Source organism: Phyllostomus discolor, chromosome 13 (assembly GCF_004126475.2).
Source record: "Phyllostomus discolor isolate MPI-MPIP mPhyDis1 chromosome 13, mPhyDis1.pri.v3, whole genome shotgun sequence".
NCBI classification, from domain to species: Eukaryota; Metazoa; Chordata; class Mammalia; order Chiroptera; family Phyllostomidae; genus Phyllostomus; species Phyllostomus discolor.
Window position 1 is genome coordinate 7,190,126 of NC_040915.2, and position 24,897 is coordinate 7,215,022.

At 42.5% G+C, this 24,897-nt stretch overlaps 1 protein-coding gene and 1 non-coding gene across 2 annotated transcripts in view; both read left to right on the top strand.

The window, feature by feature from the left end:
- Positions 1-24,897, top strand: part of HSPA4 (heat shock protein family A (Hsp70) member 4) — a 40,098-nt gene that overhangs the window by 9,486 nt on the left and 5,715 nt on the right. The window contains exons 2-15 of the mRNA XM_028527527.2: positions 1,840-1,897; positions 3,898-4,038; positions 5,831-5,953; positions 9,635-9,734; positions 10,392-10,525; positions 12,842-13,086; positions 16,119-16,195; positions 17,359-17,510; positions 18,052-18,158; positions 18,625-18,758; positions 19,752-19,933; positions 21,120-21,209; positions 23,558-23,710; positions 24,663-24,788. Coding sequence (XP_028383328.1) covers positions 1,840-1,897; positions 3,898-4,038; positions 5,831-5,953; positions 9,635-9,734; positions 10,392-10,525; positions 12,842-13,086; positions 16,119-16,195; positions 17,359-17,510; positions 18,052-18,158; positions 18,625-18,758; positions 19,752-19,933; positions 21,120-21,209; positions 23,558-23,710; positions 24,663-24,788 — 1,822 coding nt within the window. The remainder of the gene's footprint in view (positions 1-1,839; positions 1,898-3,897; positions 4,039-5,830; positions 5,954-9,634; positions 9,735-10,391; positions 10,526-12,841; positions 13,087-16,118; positions 16,196-17,358; positions 17,511-18,051; positions 18,159-18,624; positions 18,759-19,751; positions 19,934-21,119; positions 21,210-23,557; positions 23,711-24,662; positions 24,789-24,897) is intronic.
- On the top strand, positions 20,116-20,245 carry LOC114510482. Its single transcript, XR_003685660.1, has one exon. It is a non-coding gene; the product is annotated as a small nucleolar RNA SNORA30/SNORA37 family (small nucleolar RNA).

Below are 24,897 nucleotides of genomic sequence, written 5' to 3' on the forward strand. Positions count from 1 at the left end.
GAGGAATCTGGGCTCTATTTGTTGGTAATTGGTTTTCTTGGGAAGGTAATTAGAAGCTCTTGCTTCTAGAGTTATCTAGACAGAGTAGGAAATTAACCCTTTAACAGGACATACAAAAAAGTTAGGAGCATGTTTTTTATTCTTAGACCTAGTAATTGTTTTGAGATGTAGGTTTTGAAAAAGGGCTGCAGAAAACAAGGAACGTAATTAATATTACCTGCTAGTTATGCAGATGGAGGTATTGGTGGTACATACCTTAGAAAAGCAGATCTGGTAGTTTTTATTTTTTAATTTTTATAATTTGTTGATTATGCTGTTATAGTTGTCCCACATTTCTCCCCTTTGTGCCCCCATAGATCTGGTAGTTTTACCAATGGATAGACTTAGTGGAGTGAATGGAGTGGGTAAGATTGCCTTGGGCAATTTCCTAAAAGCACTGACGGAGAGATTTAAGCCTGAGAGATTTAAGCCGTACTCAGAACATTCTGAAGCAGTTTAGTGATTGGCATATTTGCAGGAAGGCTAATGAGATCTCAAGCTAAACCACAGTCAGGGCACAGCTAACTGCCTGCAAACTGCTCGGAGAGACTGGCTCACAGGGGTTCTTACCCCAGTGGGTGCAAAGGGCCGTGGAGGTGCAGAGAGGCCCAGCATTCTGTTAGTGTACATGGGGCTAGTAAACTTTAGTCCAGTTTGACTCAATTAATAGGTCATCTAATGTAGTCTGATTTGGACCAAGGCAGTGTGGCTCCAGAGCCCTGTTTCTTAGTCTGCTATAAAGTGGAAAGAACTATGGTTCTGGGTAGGATAGAGAAGGTCAAGGTCAAAGCTAGAACTTAAAGTTTGAAGAAATGATCTGACTTTCTTGCTTTCAGATTACGTGACCCTAGGTAAATTTTCTTAATACCTTTTTGGTCTCAGCTTCCTATCAAATGGGGGTAAGACAGGGTGATTATGAGGATCGAATGAGATACTACCCATAAACAATCTATGCAGAATTTATGATTAAAGCATGAGGAAGAGGGCTTTACTAGCTTGAGGGGGAAGTGGACTCAGGGAAGAGCTTTGTCTTTTGGGTGAATTTGATCTTATTGAAGCTTGAGAGAAAGCAACTATTTGGGAAGGGAGGTGACAGATGTGTGAGGGTAAAGGTAACATGGGCAAGGTTCCAGAGGGATTAATTAGACTGAAGATTGTAGGGTGAGGCATTGGGGCGTCAACGTGGATATGACTTTAAGCTTAAATTAAGCACAGTATTTTAAAGTGGTCGTACCTTGAACCTGGTTTTAGTTTTGCTTTCTGAAAGAAGCAGCAAATAGGTCAGCCCAGCAGGCAGTATATGAATCGGTGATTTGGAAAGATGTGTTCAGAAGTGGGAATGAAGTTCCTTGTCAGAAAATGAGTCCTCAGAAGCTAGTTCTAGAAAATTTACTTTTTATATGCAGTAGGACAGGAGTAGTTTTCGGGGTTTATAGACTGTTCTCTTGGTGCAGTTGTAAGCTATTTTAGAAAAGAACATTTAATTGATGAATTGATGAGGGAACATTATTTTATGTTGGGATTCTGAACACCAGACTTGAAGAATTAGAGGGTAGTGGAGACTGGCCAGCCTGTCTCTCTGCAGTATTTTAGACAGACGGTTAGCACATAAAACTTGAACATCTAAAGCCTGGGCTCCCATGGACAGTTTTACTCAATGTAAAGGTTAAAATTAGAGACTGACTTTGTGTTGCTAAAATACATGGCTTTTTTGTGAAGACTGAGAAATCTTGCCTGGTGTGGTTTGGGGTATAAAGTTGGAATAAGGTTATATTGTAAAATGTTTGTTATATTTTCTAGGGCCTGCATTTCTTTTGGTCCTAAGAATCGTTCAATTGGAGCAGCAGCTAAAAGCCAGGTAGGTGGTTTTGTTTTTCCCTAAAACGACCTATTTTTCCGGTTTGTCCGACCTCTGTTCAACTGTTTGAGTGCCCCTTGTGTGCCCAGCACTGGTAGGCCTTGGCCATGCAGCTGAGAGACAGACCTGATCCCTGCTCATGGGTGGTTGTGTGAAAAGCGTGAATGGTGTAATCTGTTTAATACAAACTACTAGGAAGTACATATTTTAAATGCCCCTAAAGACTTCTCTTAGGGCTTTCTTTCTTTCTTTTTTTTTTTTTTTAAGGTTTTATTTATTTATTTTTAGAGAGGGGAAGGGAAGGAGAAAGAGGGGGAGAGAAAAACATCAATGTGTGGTTGCCTCTTGGGTGCCCCCTACCAGGGACCTGGCCTGCAACCCTGACTGGGCATGTGCCCTGACTGGGAATCGAACCAGCAGCCCTTTGGTTTGAAGGCTGGCGCTCAATCCACTGAGCCACACCAGCCAAGGCATGGGCTTTTCTGCTTACTAATATTAAAGGTCAGTGTTGTCTCTAGATTTGATCTTGTCAATCAAGGTTCTCAAGGAAGGAAAACACTAGAAGCACATTAACTTATCGTTAGTTTACTCTGCAAACTAGGAGTCTGACATATCTGCTGGTTTCTGAGTAACCAAAGCAGCAGAATCCCAAGAGTTCTGTTATTCTGAGTGTCTGAGGTTACTGTGAAATTGAGGAGTTGCGTGCTTGACCTTTTTATGGTTCAATCTGGAACAAAGTATAGAATGAATACTTGTCTCTTTTTCTGGACTGGGAAGGGCCTAAAATTCATAAGCCCAAGAAAGTGATGCTTGGCCAGTTGATTATTAATAAAACTGGGTGTTTTACAATCTAGGAGGCAGTAGATAGCAAATACACAGCTGTATTGAAATGCCTTTCCTTCTGAAATTTCAGTGAATTCTTCCTGGTTTTAAATTTGCTGTCATCGTTGAGAATAGTTACTGTACTGCACTGGCTGCTGAGTCTAGGTCGACAGGGTCATTGTGCTACTGAGTTTCTTCTTGGCTGCTTGCTGAAGCAGGGCCTGGCTGGGGAGGCCTCGCTGTTTTCAAAAGGCTTCTCTGTGTGCCTTTGACATGCTTGGTGCAGAGGAGCTCTGCAGCTTTTCCTTGGGGCTTGGCACACTGCACTCCTGCACCAGGAGGAGGAGCCTGTGAATCTTAAAACAAGTTCATTCTGGAATTTTTTGAATGTCTTTGCCACTGTTTTTTCCATAAATTATAATACTTTATTGAAAGAAATTAAAAAATACAGATATAATATGATAGGGCATTTGGAAGTTTTATTGTACTACCATTATACAAAAGTGAGTTTGAATCTTAATGTTAACCTATTGTACTCTTTCTAAGCATATAAATATTTCCTCTTCTACAAAAGTGAGGTCATAGTGTATAGGTACTCATCTTTCAGGCTCCTAAAATAATCTCGCCCCATGTGGCTGCACCGTGCTGAGTTTACCTGTGCACACTCAGGCTGTCTCCAGTTTCCTGGCATTGTGAACAGCACTCTGTCAGTATCATTTTGTGCTCATCTTTGTGTGCGTGGTGCCATCTGTTTGTCCTTTATGGTAGGTTTCTTTGACTGGAGTTTGTGAATTGACACAAACTTCCAAACCGATGCCTGGGAAGATTGAATCACAAACTATGGGAATTTTTAAAGGCTAAGAATTATGTCTAAATGTTTATGAGAAGTTTAAGACAGAAAATACTCTTACAGGTATCACAACTTGTCTGTGGAGAAGCAGGACACATGGGGCTGTGGTCTCCGTTACCTGTTCGAGGCCATCACCCCTTGAGCCTCGCCTCACGTGCTGCTCACAGGTGTCACTCTGAAAGGCTTAGTGTGGAAGGAAACTGGAACTCAGAAGGAAACTTTGTAGCATTAAAATGATGTTAATTCAATCGGGTGCTGTTGAATTTTTTTCCCCCTCTTTTAATTGCTGTCAGTCTTTCTACTCTGACTCTGATATCCTTTCTCGTAGATCATTTCCAATGCGAAGAACACAGTCCAGGGGTTCAAAAGATTCCATGGCCGGGCATTCTCTGACCCGTTTGTGGAGGCAGAAAGGTCTGGCCTTGCATATGATATCGTGCAGTTACCTACTGGATTAACAGGTTTAAAGGTAAGGTCTCAAGATAATGCCTTATGATCAAAACAGCATTTTATTTTTATTGGACCGGTGTATATCAATACAGTTCTGATTTCCTGTTGGAATGAAAATGCTTATAAATGCTTAGGAAAAGCTCTTGCTAGTAGAGTCCAGTTGGCATTTTTTTTAGTGATTTGGATTTTGATCGAGAACCATAGGTAGCATTGTTAATACGGCTTGGATGGATAAGTAGTGATGAAGCTAATGCTGCCGTTGCTGCTTGTCTTGTTTGCTGTGTGATTTTAGGGTGTGACTTGTAGAAGTCAGGCAAAGAAATCAGTGTTTTTAGGTCACTAGGCAGATAGGTAGTTATACTCTTGAAGGGGAGGAAAGGGGAGCTGAGTCTTTGATATCTCTGGGACACCTAGAAGAGTCTATTTGTGAAGCATGCAGTGAACGGATCAGACAAAGGAGGTGAGAGACCCGGGGTTGGGCATGTGCATGCCACTGCCTCTCTAGCCTGCAGAGGCTCTAAGAATCCAGGAGGGTGGTTGAACTTTCCAGGCAGGTGAGTTTAGAGAGAGTAGATTTGGTGTTTTAGACATTCTGACTGGAGAAATAAGACTATGGTAACAGGCTCAAATCCAAGAGATGATGGGAATTGGGAGAAAAAGGTAATCAGTTGTACCATTGTAGCCCAGGATTCGGTTGATTTTAGAAGTGAAGAATTCTGATAACTGAAGGATGATCTCTGGGCTTACTTACTGAGGACACCTGTGGCAGTAGTGTTGGAACAGTGTGAATGACCTAGTGAGGGGTAAAGCTGGAGTGCAGAGGAGGAAAGAAGGAAAGGGGAGCTGAGGAAATGAGGGGCAACGCTCGTAGTTGAGAAAGAAATAGGACAGACATCGGCCGATTTAGTCCTAAGCATTGCAAGAAAAGGAGCGAGAGACCAGGGAGAAGACCTGGGCGTTAAGTGTAGCCAAGTACAAGGGCAGAGGGGTTGACGAAGATTAGACAAATAGCAGGGATGTGAAACTCATTGAGAGGGTATTTTCCCATTTTTATCATGCAGTAAAGTGAGAAACTGGTACGTTGTGAACCAGAACGCATTGTGATTGGGCTGGGGAGTGAGGAGGTGAGGAGCTGGTAGCTTTTAGGCTGAGCCAGAACAGTACATAAAAGGAGAGAGTGACATTTTCTGGTCTGGATTGTTGTTGGGGACTGGGTGTATGTGGAATGGGGCTTATCCTAGGTAGTAACCTTTCAGCATTTAAAGTTTTGCAGCTCTTGTCAAACTTGAAGACTTTTATCCAGGGCAGGATAGTTGGAAGATTTGTTCTTTATTCTTTAATCCACCAAGTATTTGTGCTGTCAGGTCTGTCAGGTGCGGGGGGGCTACAGCAGTGAATGAGTCTGACTAAGACCATGCCCTCAGGTTAGACTGGATCTTAACTGGGACAATGATAACACAGCACAGTAAACAAAGTAAAACACAAATAGTCTGTGTCAGGCGCTAAAATAGTTTCACCACCATCCCTCTTAACAGGGGTGAAGTGGCTCACGGTGAGCTCCATCAGTGCATGTCTGCGCAGGTAGGTTGTTTCAGGGTTACTGGTGGTCACGGCACTGTTTACACAGCGGTCCTTATCTTCCACTATCAGGTGCGTGTTGTAAAGCTAAAAGTGACCTTCATGTTACTTTTGCTTTCAAAACCAGCTTTCTTCTCATCCTTCTTGAGATAGTGTTCCATTGATGATGTGAGGATTTTAGACTTAGGACATGAACAATTGTAAGCCGAGATCCTTTTGTTACTTTATTGCAGGTGAGATACATGGAGGAAGAGCGGAGTTTTACCACGGAGCAGGTGACCGCTATGCTCCTGTCCAAACTGAAGGAGACAGCAGAGAGCGTCCTCAAAAAGCCTGTTGTGGACTGTGTGGTCTCGGTGAGTGCGGGCCCCGCTCACTACTGGGGTTATGTGAGGAAGCATTTGCATTTTAACTGCAAATTACTGTTTTTGCTTTAGGTTGTATGATTATTATCAAACTAGTTTTCGTTTTCTTGAATTTTATTTTCTGGCCCCTAGATTTTGCTCAGGCCTCTGTTTTTCTTCCTGTTCAAAGGCCCACCTCAGGGCCCACTTCTTCCTGGATTTCTTCTAGTCCTGCGGCTGGTCTCTGCTAGCCACTCCTTTGTTAAATTAGGTGACTACTCGCAATAATTAACGCACTCTTCCTCCATTCCTGTCTCTGTGTCTTTGCTGTCACTGTTTCTGGCACTGAAGGCAAGGCAGGGCTCGACTTTATCTTGTCCATACCCCTCATCAGGTGGAAGCCTGGCTGTTGGTAGCTTTGTGCTTGTGGTGTGAGGGAGTCCCTCGCAGCTGTTGGAACTTGGGCAGCCCTGTTGGCTTTGTCACCGAACCTTGTCATTCTGCAGCTGTCTTACATTTTGTCTCTGTGGTCTCTTGTTTTGGTGCAATGGTTGGCAAAACAGGGACTGTGTTTGGTGGCTTCTTCACCCCACAGTCTGTTGTCTGGCCCTTTCCTTAGTTCTTGCCCATCTAGCAAAGGAGGGCCGACGTTTGTCAGGAGGGACTGGATTGTGGCTGTTGGGCCACAGTCTGGGGGTGCAGAGAGTAAAGATGCTACTTCTGTACAGACACTATTCCATACAGACACTGTTTTGTAGATGCTTCTGTCTTTCCTGTGCCCTCCGTTGGTCTGTCATTGGTCCTCACTTCCCCATGTGGTGCCTTTGACATCAATCCTAATTATGCTCATTGTAGAAGTAAAGTTTATGTAAAAGGATGGACTGCCTAAGTGGCTTTGTCAGCTTTTGAACAAGTTTGAAGGTGGTGTGTTAAGTCACATGTTGGGGGTCCTCAAGACCACCCTCAGTTCCGGTGGTTTGCTAGGAGGATTCATAGGACTCGGCATGTAGCTGTGCTGACGGCCAAGGTTGATGACAGCGAAAGGACATGAAGCAAAGTCAACAAGGGAAGGGCATGTGGTCAGTGTTTGGAGGAAACGGGGCGCAAGCCTCCAGGAGTCTCCTTTAATGAAGTCGAGCTGGCTGTGCTTAATACTCCCAACCACAAGTTGTGACAACGTACGTGAAAATGTCATGCACCAGGGAAGTTCTGTTCTGTCTGTAGCCTGAGAGTCCAGGGTTTCTCCTGGGGTTTAGTTATGTAGGTACCCTTTGCCTAGCATGCGCCAAAATTACAGACTTCTGGAAGGAAAGTACATATTCCGCATAGACTAAGTTGTAGAGACAGTGCAGGCACAGCAAGCCGCTCTCAACATTAGGGGAAATCTCTTACTAACTCAGAAAACCGTTCTGGTCATTAGACTTGTCTGAGGATGCGCACTCCAGCACCTATGGCTCCTGGTGCCGATGGCCCGTCTGACTGCTGTGGAAATGGAGCCCGGGTGTGTTTGCTTCACACAGAAATTGATTATTGTTAAACATAAACTTAATTTTGCTTTAGAAAGCCGATAATAGCCACTGTTCAAAATTCAGTTGTGTAGAAAGGAGGGTGTAAGGGAAGCTTCAGCACCTCACTGCCTAGCACGGAGGTTTTCCTTCCGGGGTTACCATTGCCACCGCTCTGTTACAGACCTTCCCGGGGGTTATGCAATGGAGCACATATGGGCAGGTCCTTTTTACTTTGATCTTTCTGTTAACAAATTTTGGACAGTTTGTCTTCTACTTGGTCTGTAGCAGTAAGGAAGTGCCTCATTCTTTTCAGTGGCTGTGGGGTACTCCAGTTTATGTGGTATGTACTTAACCGGTCTCTTTTCGTTAGACATCTGTTGCTTTTTTTATTGTGAAGAATGCTGCAATGAGTAAACCTCAACAAATACTATTTCACTCTTGTAAGTTTGTGGGATTTATAGGCTAAATTTTTAGAAGTGCAGTTGCTGGGACAAGAGGTGTGTGTGCAATAGTCTCCCCTTTATTCGCGGTTTCGCTTTCCATGGCTTTCAGTTAACATGCAGGGATATGTTAAATGGAAAGTTCCAGAAATAAATGATTTTGAAGTTATATAAGTTGCATGCTGTTGTGAGTCCTGCTTTGCTGTCTCTGTCCTGCCTGGATTGTGAATCATCCCTTTGTCTAGCGTATCCATGATACGTGTACAGTACTGTAAGATACTTTCAGAGAACCCTGATTTGTGTGGCCTAGTGGATTGAACATCATTCTGCAAACCGAAAGGCTGCTGGTTTGATTCCCAGTCAGGGCATATGCCTGGGTTGTGGGCCAGGTCCCCAGTAGGCGGTACGGCGACCACACATTGATGTTTCTCTCCCTCTATTTCTCCCTTCACTCCCTAAAAATAAATAATTAAAATCTTTTTAAAAAGGCATTATTTACCTTTTTTTAAAAAGATATTTTGAGAGAGAGACCATATTCACTTAACTCTTTATTATAGTATATTGTGTGATTGTTCTATTTTATTATTAGGTGCTGTTAATCTCTTACTGTACCTAGTTTATAAACTTTATCACAGGTATGTATGTATAGAAAAATACAGTATATTAGAGGTACATATGTATAGAAAAAATATAGTATATTAGAGTTTAATACTATCCTTAGCTTTAGGTATCCATGGGAGCTCTTGGAACATACCCACTTAGGAGGACTTCTGTATTTGTAATTCCAAAAAAGGATCTTATTTTTAGAGGGGAAGAGGGGTGCAGAGGAAACATCAGTGTGCAAGCACATTGATTGGTTGCCTCTTGTATGCTCCCTAATTGGGGACTAGGCCCACATCCCAGGCATGTGCCCTGACTGGGAATCGAACCAGTGACCTTTTGCATTGTAGGATGGTGACCAGCTGAGCCACACCGGTCAGGGCTGTATTTGTAATTTTAACAGCTATTGTCCTTCAAAGAATTTGTGCTAGTTCACACATCCACTTGAAATGTAGAGCGGGCTTATCTGACCACAGCCTCACTAGCACAGTTCATTGGTGTCTTAACTAATTCTAAGTAGGTGAATAATGGATGGTATCAAAGTGTATGTGATTTTAATATTTTACTCTTTAGGTGGAGATGAACATTTTAAACTTGAAAAGCCATTTTGTATTGCCCTCTTTGTGAAATGTTCCTGTTCTTTGCTCATTTTGAGTTTATGATTTTCATTTTGATCTGTAGTTCTTCATGTATTAGATTAGTTCTTTGCACTTTTATGATATGAGCTGCAACTATTTTTCCCATTTGGTCATTAGAATTTTCTATGAGTCAAAATTTTTTTTCTTGTAGGTTTTGTGTTATATTTAGAAAATCCTTTCCTACTCAGGGTAAAATTCCTTTAATTCTGGTGCTCTTGATTTTTATTTTTTTTTTAACATTTAAGTCTTTGATTTGACCTATATTTTGGTATAAGGCTTGCAGTAGGGATGCAGCTTTATTTTCTGTGTGGCTGTCTGTCCGTTTCTCCCAGTATTACTTGCGTGTCCTCCCTTTTCCTCACGGGTCTGAAGTGCTCCCTCGATCACGTGCGGCATACATTGCTGTAGGGGTTTGAGGGCGTTTCCAGACTTCATTTATTTATCCCTGGCAGGTGCGTCTTAAATGAGGGATCTCCATAATACAGTAAACCTTCAATTCTTTTGTAGGTTCCTGGTTTCTATACTGACGCAGAAAGACGGTCGGTGATGGATGCAACACAGATCGCTGGTCTCAACTGCCTGCGATTGATGAATGACACAACTGCAGGTAAGAGGAGCCTTAACTGAAGTTTTGATGCGTTAATCATGAAGGTTGTGAAACCTTAAAATCCTAGGCTTTCTTGTTTATTTGGCTTGGAGCACTTACCACCTATGTGTCACAGTATTTTTGGTGACTGTCACTTACAAAGAATTCATCTGACCAGTACTTTTTCTGTATCTTTGTAGCACCCGCTGGGTATTTAATCACGGGGTTGTTTGGAAAGGGATACATTTGTTGTTTGATCGTAGCAGTGCTCAGACTTAAATGTTGGCCTGTTCTGCGATGGTTGGACTGGCGGAGTCGGAGGAACGGGAAGCCGCTTCTCAGGGACAGGATAGTGTGGGAAGGTTGAGGGGGCACAAGGGTAGAAGAAATCCTACAGGATATGTCAGGGGAAGTGGGGAAGGGGTTTGGTAACAGTTGCCAAAGTCATGGGAATTGGGAATTGGGTTTGGAGACATTAAGGAACTCTAATGAATGGCAGTCTTTAATTCTTTGAAGTTAATGTTTTTCATGAATTACTGCATAAAGCTTGTAAAGGATTTCTTTGTAGAACGGCATATGATGCAGCTCCATTCAATATATACAAGATGTTTCTACTTAAATTTTAAGTTTACTCTTAGACAATAATATGTTGAATTTATTTATTTTTTTCTTATGTAGTTGCTCTTGCGTATGGAATCTATAAGCAAGATCTCCCTGCATTAGAAGAGAAACCAAGAAATGTAGTTTTTGTAGACATGGGGCATTCTTCTTATCAAGTTTCTGTATGTGCATTTAATAGAGGAAAGCTTAAAGTAAGTATTTTTTTTTTTTCTGGAAGACTATAAGTGTATGGTAATTAGGAACTTGTGAGAGACAATTTAGATACATGGTTGAAGGATGTTGTTGCACTGATGAAAACTCGCTGTGAGCCATCTGAACTAGAAGCTAGGGATATGGGGCGGGGTGGGAGTTGCGAGCCTGGAGTAATTAAGAGCTGGCATGGTGTGGGGAAAAAGCACCTGCAATTGCTGAGCCTTATTTTTCTTATCTGTAATGAGAGAAAATAAGGCTTACTTGCAGGCTTATTAGGAGGATTCTTTAGTGTGTAGTCCCTTGGTGTTTTACACTGAGGATTGAGGAGATTATGATGAAGGTATTCTCTATTTGCTCTTAAGGTTTTGCATGGTCTGGGAAAAGAGTGGAGGGACTAGAACTTGGTGGCTCAAAGAAACCAGACTAGGAGTGATACTGTAGATTTCTGGGAAGCATAGACCTCTGGAGAAGACAGTTTTGTATACAGAGAAATCTAGCAGTGTTAAAGATGAGGAAGGACCAGAAGATGATTACAATCACAGTTAAATTTACTGCTACCTATATTAGTTCCGCAGTGGGATATAAAATCTTTTTAAAAAAATTTTTTTTTTAGTTTTTATTTTTTAGAGAGGGTAGGGAGGGAGAGAGAGAGAGAGAAACATCAATGTGCGGTTGCTAGGGGTCATGGCCTGCAACCCAGGCATGCACCCTGACTGGGAATCGAACCTGTGACACTTTGGTTCGTAGCCCATGCTCAATCCACTGAGCTACGCCAGCCAGGTGGATATAAAATCTTTTTTAAAAAAAATATTTATTTTTACATAGAGCAGAAGGGAGGGAGAAAGAGAGGGAGAGAAACATTGATGTTTGGTTGCCTCTCGTACACCCCACACTGGGGAACCTGCCCCACAATCCAGGCATGTGCCCTGGCCAGGAATCCAAGTGACCTTTGGCTTGTGGGACAAAGCCCAACCTACTGAGCCACACCAGTCAGGGCTAGGGTCGTGTGTTTTTTTTTTTTTTTTTTTTTTTTTTTAATAAAATTAAAGCAAACCTTTGGGATAGTTGGGAAATAAGAAGTTGGCGATTTTAATGGATACAAATGCCGAATCAAATTGTAATTATCGGTGTTTAAACTTTACTTGGATTACTAGTAGAATTATTTCTAAAATTCTATACTTCAACATTTTAAACAGAAGATAATGGTTATATTTAGCTTCGGCTTTGGGACAAAGTGATGTGCGTTAGTGGTCATCTGCTCTTTTTTCCCATATTGTCTTTCACTGCTCTGTGTCAACTCGTCAGTTTTCCAATTACAATTAAAGTTTAGTTATAAAAATACTTAACTATAAAAGCTTCTCCAAACCTGGAAAACATTTATGTGTAAAGAAAAAAAACACTCAAGTTCTGGCTGTGTGACTCAGCTGTTGGAACCTTATCCTGTACACAGCAAGGTTGTGGGTTCAACCCCTGTGGGGGCATGGGTGGGCGGCAGCCAGTCGACGTTTTTCTCTTTCCCTGTCTCTCTAAAGTCAAACAAATCCTCCAGGGAGGATTTAAAACAAATTTAAATAAAAAAAAAATGCTCAAAGTCTTAACAGTTTAGTGTGTTTCAATCTAAGACAAAATTGGAATCACACTGTTTCAGTTCTGTGTCTTGTTTTTCTTTCTCTTCATTAACATATGTAGGAAATTTTCCCATGATGTTTAACATTCCTCGAAGAGGCTGTTTATTCCCTCATAAGGATGTCATCGCTTACTTAACCTGTCTTGTAAATTACTGAGTGTTAGATCTCATTCCCTTCTAATTTGCTAGGGATCTGGGGGATGGGTAACCCACCCAAGCTAATGAGACTCCTGTGTTCAGTAGAAATAAATTGCTGGCAGTTAGGGCTCTAGCATCCTTTTGGGTGGTAAACTGTACAGAACTAAGCCTTTGGTGTTCTCAGTTTTTGTGACAGCAAGAGGACTAGAACTGTGTATGTGGCATGTTAGTGTTTTTGGTCCTGGGTTATGTAATTGCTGTTGGTATAGTGGAGGGGCGTGGGCATTGAAAATAATGAGATTGTGTTTTGAAGTCCACGTCCACCACTTGTTACCTGTGTGGCCTGCAGGTTATCTGGTCTTTCTGGGTTTGTAGCATCATCTGTGAACTGGGGGTTACAGTGTCTCTCGCCACAGTGCTAAGTGACACGCACTCATAGCCCTGTTTTAGCCTTAACGTTCCCCATTAATACAGTTTACCTGTTAAATTCATACCATAATAACATTTAAAATTGCCTTATTTTTTAATTAATTATCATCTTTATTCCAAGGTTCTCGCCACTGCATTTGATACAACTCTGGGAGGCAGGAAATTTGATGAGGTGTTAGTAAATCACTTCTGTGAAGAATTCGGAAAGAAGTACAAACTAGACATAAAGTCCAAAATCCGTGCATTGTTGCGACTGTCTCAGGAGTGTGAGAAGCTCAAGAAATTGATGAGCGCAAATGCGTCCGACCTCCCTTTGAGCATTGAGTGTTTTATGAATGATGTCGACGTGTCAGGAACTATGAATAGGTAATGATATTAATATTTTGACGTTATGCTGAACTGTAATTTTTCTCTACTTTTGTTAGCCTTAATTAGCTAATTGTTGAAATCATCATGGTTATTGTATCACTTCAGTTCTATAGGTAAAAATTAGAGGCCATTCAGGATCCTGCTTTGTATGTGAAGGTTGGGTTTGGTTATTCTAATAGTTCTGAGTAATGGAATATTGCAGGAAGTAGTTCTTTACACGTGCATGAATTATACATGATTACCAGTTTTCATAAAATCAAGGCAGAGTGCTGTAATGCAGAATTGTGCTGAATTTGATTTAATCATCGATTCTGAAATTGGTGTTTTGGGACAGTTCAGGGTCACTTGGGACAGCAGCTCTTGTATAGTGTGACAGGAATTCTGGGTGACTGGGTTTCAGGGCTGTCCTCGGGACTGGGACTGTTGGGTTGCTTGGGTAGCAAGACTGAGACGTTCTCTAGGATGCTGACTGTATTGGAGAGTTCAGGCAAGACTGACGCTTATTTGGGGAAATGGGGCCTTAAAAAATTGAGGTGGGATTTAAATTGCCCCTGATGTGCTAGAGTTAGATTATTGTGCCTAGTAAAAAGATTTGTAGTTGCTTTTCCCCTGTGCTTGAACGTGATTGTTTTCATTTGTATCAAGTAGCAGTTTTATGTGTGTTGGGAGTGGGGCTGGGGTGTGGGGGCCATACTGTGTTGTTTCAGAAATTGTAAGTGGACTGTTATGTAACTATGAGAGCTAAGCAGATATTTGTTACACTTTTAAAAGTTGGAAACCACTAAGTAGCTTGTGCGCCACTGGAGAAGAAAAGTAGTTGTATTGCACCTGCTGCGTGGTCAGGGTCCAGGTCCAGGCATAGCCATTCCGCTCCCCACCTTGCCCCCACTACCCTACCCTGGAGCCTTCTCATCATTGTTAATGCTCACTGGTGCTCTTGTTGTCTTTTTAACTAATGAAACCAGATGATTTATTTCCGATATTACAGTATTTCTTCTAATTAACTTTTTTTAAAAAGTGAGGTGAAATTCTTACACCACTTTAGAATGCACAACTTAGTGTCATTCAGTTCATCCGTGGTGTTGTGCCGGCCTAGTGACAAACCGTTTGCACCACCTCTAAAGAAATCCTTGTACCCAGTAAGGAGTCATTTCCCATTTCTCTTACCGCTGCCCCTGGCCACGCCAGTCTGCTTTTATTTCTGGGTTTTCCTCTTCTGGACATTTCACGTAATTGAAGTCATGCAAGGCAGAGGTGGGCAAAAGTAGGTTTACAGCTGTTTGTGTGGAAAATGATATAATAATAATAATAATGCAGTAACGAGCTCTGTGTTTTGTGTACTCACCTGTAAACCTACCTTTTGTCCCCCTCCCCGTTTGTGTTGGCTTCTTTTTGTGTCCAGCTTATTTCACTTAACATAATGTTTTCTAAGTTCCCTGTAGCACGGGTCAGCACTTCATCGCTTCTTATGGCAGCTTTTTATGGTGCTCTTTCGTTTCTCCATTGACCAGTGATGGGCACTGGTGGTGGTTTCACCTTTTGTCTGTTGTGAATGAGGCACAAACAAGTATTTGACTATTTTGCCTTCAGTTCTTCTGGATATACACTTAGGAGTGGAGTTGCTGAGTCCTCTGGTAATTCTGTGCTTAGCTTTATGAGGAATCGCTTGCTATTAGTAATACAACTGTCATTTAAATGACTGCCAGCGCATAGGAGTTTGTGTTGGCTGCACATCCTCACTGATACTGTATTAGTGGTCCTGAATTTTTGCCATTCTGATGGGTATTTTCTGCATCTCTATAATTTTTTTTTGTTGAGGTGTAATTAATAAAAGTAACTCTTTTAAAATGTATTATTTTAGTGGGTTTTAGTGTATGCACAGAACTGTGCAGCCGTCACCACGGCCCAGTTTTAGAATATATTAACTGCCTCATAAAGAACTCCTAAATGAGCTATAAAACCTTGAACAGACAGGCAGGAACCTTAAATGCATATTTCTAAGTAAAAGGAGCCAATTTGAAAAGGCTAAATAAATCCTGTATGGTTCAACTATATGACTTTCTGGAAAAGTCAAGACTGGAGACAGGAGAAAGGTGTGGGTGGTTGGCAAGGGTTCTGGCGGGGGGCAGATGAATGAATGGAGCTCCCCTAATTTTTAGGACAGTGGTGTTACTCTGTATGATACTGTAATGCTGGGTGCTTATTATTATACTCTTGTCAAAACCCGTAGAACCCTAAGGCGCACCATCACGCAGCAGTATTGGCTCACTAGTTGGTAGCGGTGGGTCACACTCATGCAGGGTGTCAGTAGGGGAACTGTGAGGGGTCGAGGGGCATATGGGAATGCTCTATACTTCTTGTTTATTTCCCTGTAAACCTAAAACTGATCTACAAAATAAAATATATTAAATTAAAAAACAAAGGAAAAGGAAAAAAAAGAACTGTAGCTATTAGCTGTCTTTCTCCATCTCTTCTTTCTCCATCTCTTCTTTCTCCCCCTAGCCCTAGGTAGCCATAAATCTACTCTCTTTCTGAATTTATCTGTCCTGAACTTTTCATGTAAATGGAGTCATATAATGTGGATTTTTCTGATTGGTTTCTTTTACCTAGTCCAATGTTTGCCAAGTTCATCTGTGTTCTGACATGTGTTAGTCCCTTTTCTTGTATTCATTTCTTTCTCTTGCTGTGAGTATACTTGATATACTTACTTTTTTGGCTGTTTATGAATAATGCTACTATGAACATACATTCATGTGCAGATTTTTGTGTGGTCATATGTTTTTAATTTATTTTATTATATACTCAGAGTAGAATTACTGGGTCATAGGGAATCCTATGTTTAACATTTTGAAGAACTGCCAAACTGTTTTCCAAAGTGGGTGTATCACTTTATATTCCTACCAGAAATGTGTGAGGGATCCAGTTTCTCTACTCTTTGCCAATGCTTGTTGTTATGTCTTCTTGTTCATAGCTGTGTGTCTATTCCTCGTAAGTGGAGTGTGTGATTTGACCTGTTGTTTACTTTATAGAGGCAAATTTCTGGAGATGTGTGATGATCTCTTAGCCAGAGTGGAGCCGCCACTTCGTAGTGTTTTGGAACAAGCCAGTAAGTGTTCTTGTGATTGAATTATTTGTATGTCTCCCACTCTTTGCAAATATTCTTTGTTACTTTTTTCAGCTACACAAATTTTCATTGTGTAGATGACTTTAGTGCTGTATTAGGCTTCTTTATATGTTTCCTCTGGAACTCCCATTTCCCCCAAGCAGCCTTTTGATAATAGTGTCCAGGGAAGTCTAACGGTTCCCCAGGAAACCTGCCTCAGACTTGGAACTGGCCGTAAACCCTTCAGTTCTTTCCTGTTGGTGACAACTGCCTCTGTGGTGCTGCCGCGGCAGCCTCGGGGCTCTTCTGTCAGTGAGTCTTCGTTTGCCAAAGACAGAGCAGAGGGAGGGTGTGATGGCCACATATTTACTTCCACAGGGTGCTTTCTTATCTTGGGCTAAAAGGTGGAAGTGTGCTTTACGAATAGATTACTAATTTTCCCAAATTGAATGACAGACTTTCACGTAGAGCCCACCGTTATCTTGGCTGCTAGCTGTTTCCAAGGGCTGAAAAGTACTGTCGGCTGGCAGGTTTGGCTCCGTAGTCACCTACGGCAGGTGGGCGTGGTCTCCCACACTGTGTCCGCCTGCTGTTCTGTATAGCCCTTCTCAACAGTCGTCAGTGTTTGTTACATGAACTGTGGCCAGAAACTCAGGTGGTGTTCAGAGTTGCTGTGTGGGTGACAGCAGAGCCTTGGTGAGGGGGTCGTACGTGTGCTGTGATTGGACTGTGTGTGTACTCTGGGTGGAATGCTGCAGCACCTCTTTTTCTCCCCCATGTCACATCAGGGGCGATCCAGTATTTCAAGGCTGCCTTATCGTCCTTACGGCTAGCTTAACTATTCATGTTGTAACACATCTCTGTGGGGCACTCCTTCAGCGATTGTAGGGTATTGAGTATTCCTGGCTCTCAGCTCCTAAATCCCACTATTTCTGTGCCACCCTGCCCCCGTATTTTTGAGATCAAAACACCCACGTGTTTCCAGGTGCTGTGCACCTGTGTGTGAGCACGCATTGTGTGCCGGCTCTTGTGGAGGGGGTGAAGGAGTGGGTTTTGTTATACGTCTGAGTTTTGTCGTGATAAGATGCTGTCTCACTTTTTATTTCACTGTAAAATAACTAACTTAAAGATTCTTTAAATCTAAACATCTAATTGCTTTAAAACAGAGTTAAAGAAAGAAGATATTTATGCAGTGGAGATAGTTGGCGGTGCAACTCGAATCCCCGCGGTAAAAGAGAAGATCAGCAAATTCTTCGGTAAAGAGCTCAGCACAACTTTGAATGCTGACGAAGCCGTCACTCGAGGCTGTGCGCTGCAGGTGGGTCTCCCTGCTTCCTTTGGAGGCCGCCTCCAGGGTGTGGTAGCAGTTTAGCAGTGGTTTTCTCTCTCCAATCAATAACCTGAGGGTAGCGTGGGGTGACCTCGGGGTGGAACAGTCTGAAACTTCTGTTTTACAATGGGCATCAGAGGTGGTGGTCATAAATAGACTAGGACTCTGTAGCATGGAAAGATTTGAACTCTATAACATGTAAGAAGATGTATCAACTTACTAGAAACATAGGTAAGCCTGGAATACTGTTGGGCTTGACATGTTATCTATTGTTTACATATGAAGTAGCATTGTACGTCAATTAAATAAATGATGTTAATGGAAAAACGGTAAGGAACAGCTAGACCACTGGTAATCTGACAAGTGTTAGAAGTTTATAAAACTGCTTATTCAGACTCTATTAAATTATTAATGTAAATATTTAAGAACCATTGATGATGGTTTTCTGGTCTTTTTTTTAATATCTTGTGATATTAGTTCATAATGTTTATATTTGTCAAATGGAAATTTTAAAAAATTATTATTCTAGTGTGCAATCTTATCGCCTGCTTTCAAAGTCAGAGAATTTTCTATCACTGACGTAGTACCATATCCAATATCTCTGAGATGGAATTCTCCAGCTGAAGAAGGGTCAAGGTAATAGCATTTATTAATTATTTTTGTGCTTAAAGTTAAATTCAATATTAAGTCTGAGTAAAATAATGCATTCCATTTCAACTTCTCCAAATCTGTAACATTTTGTTACAGTGTGTGAATCAAAGCGATTACTTATTTTAGTCATCAGAATACATATATGTCTTTATTTTTTTATATTTGATCATGTGGAAATAATTGCTGCCTTTTTGTGCTGATTAAAGTATATTTCTCTTCGAAAAACTGACACACATAATGTGTGTGTATTTTTTGTTCTTCGAAACTTGTTTGTTCTCTGAAACTTTTGTTTTAAAATGGATATTGGAGGTGGTGTTCATAAATAGAATAGGGGCTAGAAATGAGGCCAGTTGAGAAGAATAAAAGTATACAATAATTACAAAACTAGAGAACATGGGCACAAGTGTTAGGAATATCCTAAAGTTGTTTTTGTCTTTTTTTCTCCATTCAGTGACTGTGAAGTCTTTTCAAAAAATCACTCTGCTCCATTCTCTAAAGTACTCACGTTTTATAGAAAGGAGCCTTTCACTCTTGAGGCCTATTACAGCTGTCCTCAGGATCTGCCCTATCCAGACCCTGCTATAGGTGAGCGATGGGTTGGGGACTAAATTCTCTCTCCCTCTCTCCCTCTCCCTGCCCCCCCTCGCCCCCCTCCGCACTGGGAAGTGCACAGCAAGCACAGTTATGAAATTTGGGTATTTCAGATCACAAAATGCCCTCTGTAACCTTTCTGCCAGGGTCGGAACCAGTAAGGTGGCCCTTCTTTGGTTGGATCTCCTACCGTAGGAGCATGTTCCTGGCTGATGTGTGTTATCATTGTACCTTGTGTGTGACGTGGTGCTTGATGTTGAAAGGAGCTGAAGAAACTCAGTTCTTTGACCCTGATATGGAGTTAAGAGATGAGCATAGAAAGTTACTAGGAAATTGAGAGACCAGTATCACCGGCCATATTGTTTAGTCTTCATAGACTTCTAGAAATTCATAATCTGGGAGTAGTTGAGGAGAGAGAAACTATGAATTACATGATAATTACAGACCTGGGTGAAGGGTTAGGACTGTCCTGAATGGCTCTTGGAGGCTGTGGAAAGCTAACCTACTATTTTTCTCATTTGTAAAATAAATAAAGATGATAATTCATACTTTGCAGAGTTGTGAGTTAAAGAACACAAGCAAATTGTTGGTTTGGTAACTTAATCTAGAAACAACAAGTTCTTGATAAACCACAGAAGGAAGCACTTTGGAATCACTAGGGGTTTTTTAGTAGAGGACAATGTGTCAGAATTGTTCTCCGAGTTTGTCTGGCAGTAGCATAAAAAGGTGGGTCAGAATAGGGGCTGGAGGCAGAGAAATGTTTGGAGAGCTTAGAGATGCTTGAGTCCTGGATTGGGACAAGGGAAGAGTTGGACTGTACATGAAAGAGAAGGAAACATGGTGATGTGGTGCAACTCTGAGCACCCACTTCGTTTCTCTGAGATGTCCTGTTCCTGAGAAGTGGATACAACCTGGCCTTGGGGGTGCACGTTCCTGTTTGAATTCCTCTTCACTCTATCTGTTCTCCTTTGGCTTGTATGTCCACAGCTCAGTTTTCCGTTCAGAAAGTCACTCCTCAGTCCGATGGCTCCAGCTCAAAAGTCAAAGTCAAGGTTCGAGTCAATGTCCATGGCATTTTCAGTGTGTCCAGTGCATCCCTGGTGGAAGTGCACAAGTTTGAGGAAAACGAGGAGCCAATGGAAACTGATCAGAATGCAAAGGAGGAAGAGGTAATTTGGACATTTTGACCATTTATGATGGGCCAGAGGTTCCAGCAAATAGACTGAGTGACGGGGTGGGGGGGTGGGGCATTGTGACTGAGCTGCTGAGCGTGGGTCTGCGTGTGTCCCCTTCGCTCAGCAGAGGTGAACTAGCAGCAAGTCTGCACAGAATTCATACAGAAGTGTCACTTACAGCACTTTCACAGGTCCTCCCCTGGGCAGTGGGGCCAGGATTTGGTAGCTGGTGCTGAAAGAAAAACCCTTGGGTGCATCCTTGTCCTGGGACTGTGCCAGTGGCAGCTGTCACTCAGTGGCACAGAAGAAAAGAGAGAAAAAAAAAGAAAAGTGTAACTGACCGGCTCCTTTCTTCAGCCTGTGCCCTTGTCAGTTTGAGTTTGCGATTTGTTCTGATTATTGAAGAATGCCATGAGCCTCATCAGTTGATTACTCTTCTCAAGTAGAATATATTTGACATTCGTTTGCTGGAATCGTGCATTGTCTCGTCCTTATTGTGCATTACAGTCAAGGTTTTATTGAGCTGCAGATGTTGGGGTCTTGTCCCCAGAGGTTTGTCTGAGCTCACCTGGGTGTGCCAGGGCCCAGGGTCAGTAGTTTTAAAGCCCCCCGAGGTCATTCTCGGGTGCTGTGGGCATTGAAAGATGCTTAGTCGGGGCCTTCACAAAAGTTGTCCCTTTTTTTTTATTATGGTTAATCGTTCATCTTGTAACGGAATTCTCAAGGTGTTCACTTGCCCTAATATATGCAGTGGTTGCACTTTGAGGATGAAAAGGCTGATTAAAAGAAAAAAAAACTTCTTGAAAAAGCGAAGGCTTTTGAGAGAAATTAGCTCATGAAGGAAGCTTGTAGAAACTCATGCTGTCTTCCCATTGTGTTGTGTTGAATCTTACCCTTCTGTGTGCTGAGCACTTTGTGGCTCGTAGAACAGTTCCACAGCTGCTCTTGTGCACGGGAGGGCAGAGCAGGCCTGGCCTTCCCTCCGGTGGGCAGGTGCGGTGCTGAGAGCTGGGAGCAGAGCAGTCTGTGTTGTAGGTGACGTGTGTCCTGGCTGGAGTGGAGTCTCGGTCTTCTGAGGGCTGGTCACTCAGAGGGGACTTGATACCGTGTCATCTTGCCCGAGTGTCACAGAGATCACTTAGTTGTTCGCGAGTATGAACTACTGTGACCTGTTTTCCAGAAGATGCAAGTGGACCAAGAGGAACCGCATGTCGAAGAGCAGCCGCAGCAGATGCCAGCAGAAAATAAGGCCGAGTCAGAAGAAATGGAGGTATGACTGTGTGGTGGAGGGTGTGTTCCAGTGTTGTCACGTGTGCTGCTGCCTGTGTTTTTACTGTGTTTTGGAAAGTAGTTATGTCAGGAATTCTTTGTATATTTGAAGAGTTCTTAAGCAAAGTATTGTAGTGCGTTTGGAAAGTACATTTGGCAAGCTGGTCTTTGAAATCTGTCCTGGCCGCTGTATGAGGAGAAAGTTCCCAGAAGCCCTCGTTGTAGTGGACTGGTGATGGTCCAGTGCTGGGCTCTGAATGGCCGCTGCTAAGCCAACTTGCCCATTCTTGACCTATATGTGAAACCTTTCAACTTTTGTCAACTCTCTGAATGAAGCTTGTCTTTTTTGTCCAAAAAAAATTAAATAATATATTTAAATATATTTTGTAAATAATGTATTTACCTAAGTGTTTATTTAGATGAATATTCTAACTTGAGTTGAGTTTTCATGGTCCAATTTATTGTCAGCATTGAAAACACCTTTTCTTTCCAGCTGTTTATAATATTGCAGTGTATGCTCTTACCCTTGGTATTCTCATCGGGACACTTGTAAAAAGTCTGACAGAGCCTTAAGGTGGCTTAAACCTGTTACCCATAGTCATACCAGTTTAAAAATTTTAATTACTTTCCTTTAGCTATGTAAATATTATAAAAAAGAAAATAACGGACAGGGGAAATTATGCTCACAGATGCTTTAGTCTGTTAACAGGCATTTTCCAAGGTGGAAAACCTTCCTGTTGGTGGCGGGGTTAGGGGCAGTGGGAGGGAGAGGTGCTCCTCGTCCTGTGTGGCTGGGAAGGTCGGAGGGGGAAGGAGAGTCACCACCCGCCGTCCTCACTGCTTCTGCCTCCACATGCCGAGGGGCTGTGGGATGTCTCGTGGGGTTGTTGCTGAGTCTTCTTCCATGAGGTGGCTCGGGAACTGGAGCCTTTCAGGTCAGAGTGTGTGCTGTTCCTGAGGGGAACGAGATGCCAACGACGCCTGCATTTCAGCAGCTGGCTTAAGTTACCTGGATAGGAGGTGGGGAAGTGACTTTGATACCACTTTTTAAATTTTACTTTTATTGTTTTAAAGATTTTATTTATTTTTAGAGAGAGGGGAAGGGAAGGAAAAAGAGGGAGAGAAACATCAGTGTGCGGGGGAAACATCAACTGGTTGCCTCTCACATGTCCCCAACCAGGGACCTGGCCTCTAGCCCAGGCAGGTGCTCTGACCAGGACTCGAGCTGGCGACCCCTTGCTTTGCAGGACAATGCCCAACCCACTGAGGTACACCACTGGTCAGGGCTGACTTTGAAATCTTGACTCATATATAGAGCAGATTGAATTCTAGATGAATTTGAAAATTAAACCAAAAAAACAAGTTGAATGAATATTTTTCTGATCTGTGGGCCAGGAAGGGCTTACAAAGCATAAAGGCAATGCAAGAGGAAGAGAGGGATGATTGAACAATGAAAACTTGCATAGATAAATAATAAAAAATTTAGAAAGCCAGAAGAGTCCATCACTTGGGAAAACCCCACTAAAATCCCGAAAGAAGGGTGGGTGGAACATGACCAGGCAGTTGGAAACGAAGGTCACTGACCCAGAGTGCATTGTAGTGACAGGAGGGTGACAGATCCCTGCTTGTGGCGGGGGCGCAGTGGGGTGGGTTCTCCCCTTCCTTGTGACACTGTGAATGGGGACAGCTGTTCTGGAGACACCGATAAAAATCTGTACCCTCTCCCCACTAACTCCATGTGCATGTCTGTATGTTTAGATGAGAGTGAAGGGTAGAGAGGAGGCAGTGATGTGTTGATGGCGGCATTACGGGAGGGTGCATGCGTGTGTGTGTGTATAGTTCAGCATTGTTAATTAAGCACACTCACACTGTGGTGCAACCCTCTCCAGAGCTTTCCTGTTCTGCCAACCTGAAACGCTGTGCCTTCTGAACAGCCTCTTCTGACTTCCACGTGCCTCCTCTCCTGGCCCTGGCGGTCACCATGCCTTTCTGTCCCTGTGGAGTTGACTGTAATTTTAACTTCCCCAAATATTACAAGAATAGTCCTGGGTTACTTAAATCATCAAAAAACAAAGTTACGCTGTGAACCAAAGCATTGCAGGTTCTATTCCCAGTCAGGGCACATGTCTGGGTTGCAGGCCATGACCCCCAGCAACCGCACATTGATGTTTTTCTCTCTCTTTCTCCCTCCCTTCCCTCTCTAAAAATAAATAAATAAATAAAAATCTTAAAAACAACAACAACAACAAGGTTACTACAAAAGCAAGAACAGCTTTGGAAATGGGACCCACTCAGAAATTTAATGTAGTCTGTTTATGTGTTCATTCTTAATGATTTTTCTTTCTTTAGACCTCCCAAGCTGGATCAAAAGACAAGAAGATGGATCAGCCACCTCAAGCCAAGAAGGCAAAAGTGAAGACCAGCACCGTGGACCTGCCAATTGAGAACCAGCTGTTATGGCAGATAGACAGAGAGATGCTCAACTTGTATATTGAAAATGAGGTGATAATTTCAAGTCTCAGAACAATAAGCTAACAAATTAACACGGTAGAATGTTTAAGCTCTGTGTCTAGTAACTCTAGGTTAGGCATTTTTGGTTGTTTGGAGTTTGAGAAAAATGTTAGAATTTTGGCAAAAGTATGTGTGTGTTGCTAGAATTTTTGTTACGAGATTTTGACATTATGGCTTTGGTTTAGGGAACATGGCGGTCACGTTTGGGTGTGTGAGTGTGTTTGCTCGCCAGGGGTTGGGGCGTGTCCGGTTGTGGGCCCTGGAAGTGGATGGTGGGAGGAATTCTGTGCAGCACTGACGGTAGCTCTGGTTGGTGGTCACTTCCTTCCCCTGTTGCCAGTCAATGATATAAGTGATGCAGGGTTCGGGACCCTGGAGCATTTCTATTGAATTAATTATTGCCTGCGAGGTTTCTTATCATCTGTTCACTAGATCTTAGAACGGTTTTATTTTACAGGCCTCCAGCATCTGCGCCGTGTGAATCGTTTGGTTTTTCTTGGTGCTCCATCAGAGCGACACACAGCGGAGGCACCGCTGTGCCCTTGAGCTCATAACAGTGCTCGCCGCAAATCCTTTTTCTTACTAGTTCTGCTTTTGAGTTTCTACATCTTGATATTTGTGTTGCTCTTTTTAAAGAGTATTGATTTATTTTTTTAATTTGTATTTTTCCTTCACCAATTATCCTCCCTGTACCTGTTTCCACCTTCCTTCAGCCCCCACCGCCTGTGCGGCTCCTTTTCTCTAAGCACACCCACAGACTCTCGCTGGGTCTTCATGTTGCACTGAGGCCTGATGCTTCCAGGTCTGCTTTCTTGGATGGTTTGCAGAATAGAAAGGGTTTGGGGCAGAAGGATTTCCTGTTTTAATAATTACATTATTTAGTATTTAAGGGGATGTGGTCTTACAATTACGTGCACGTTTAACGGATCGCTGCTGTCCGCAGGGTAAGATGATCATGCAGGATAAACTGGAGAAGGAGCGAAACGACGCTAAGAACGCAGTGGAAGAGTATGTGTATGAAATGCGAGACAAGCTCAGCGGTGAATACGAGAAGTTTGTGAGTGAGGATGTAAGTAAGGGCCACAGTGTGGCTCCACCTGTTACATGTCTCTGGGACCGTCCCTGAATGTGTTAGTAGGGGAGCGTGCGTTTGTAGGTCTACAGTGAAATGATTCAAG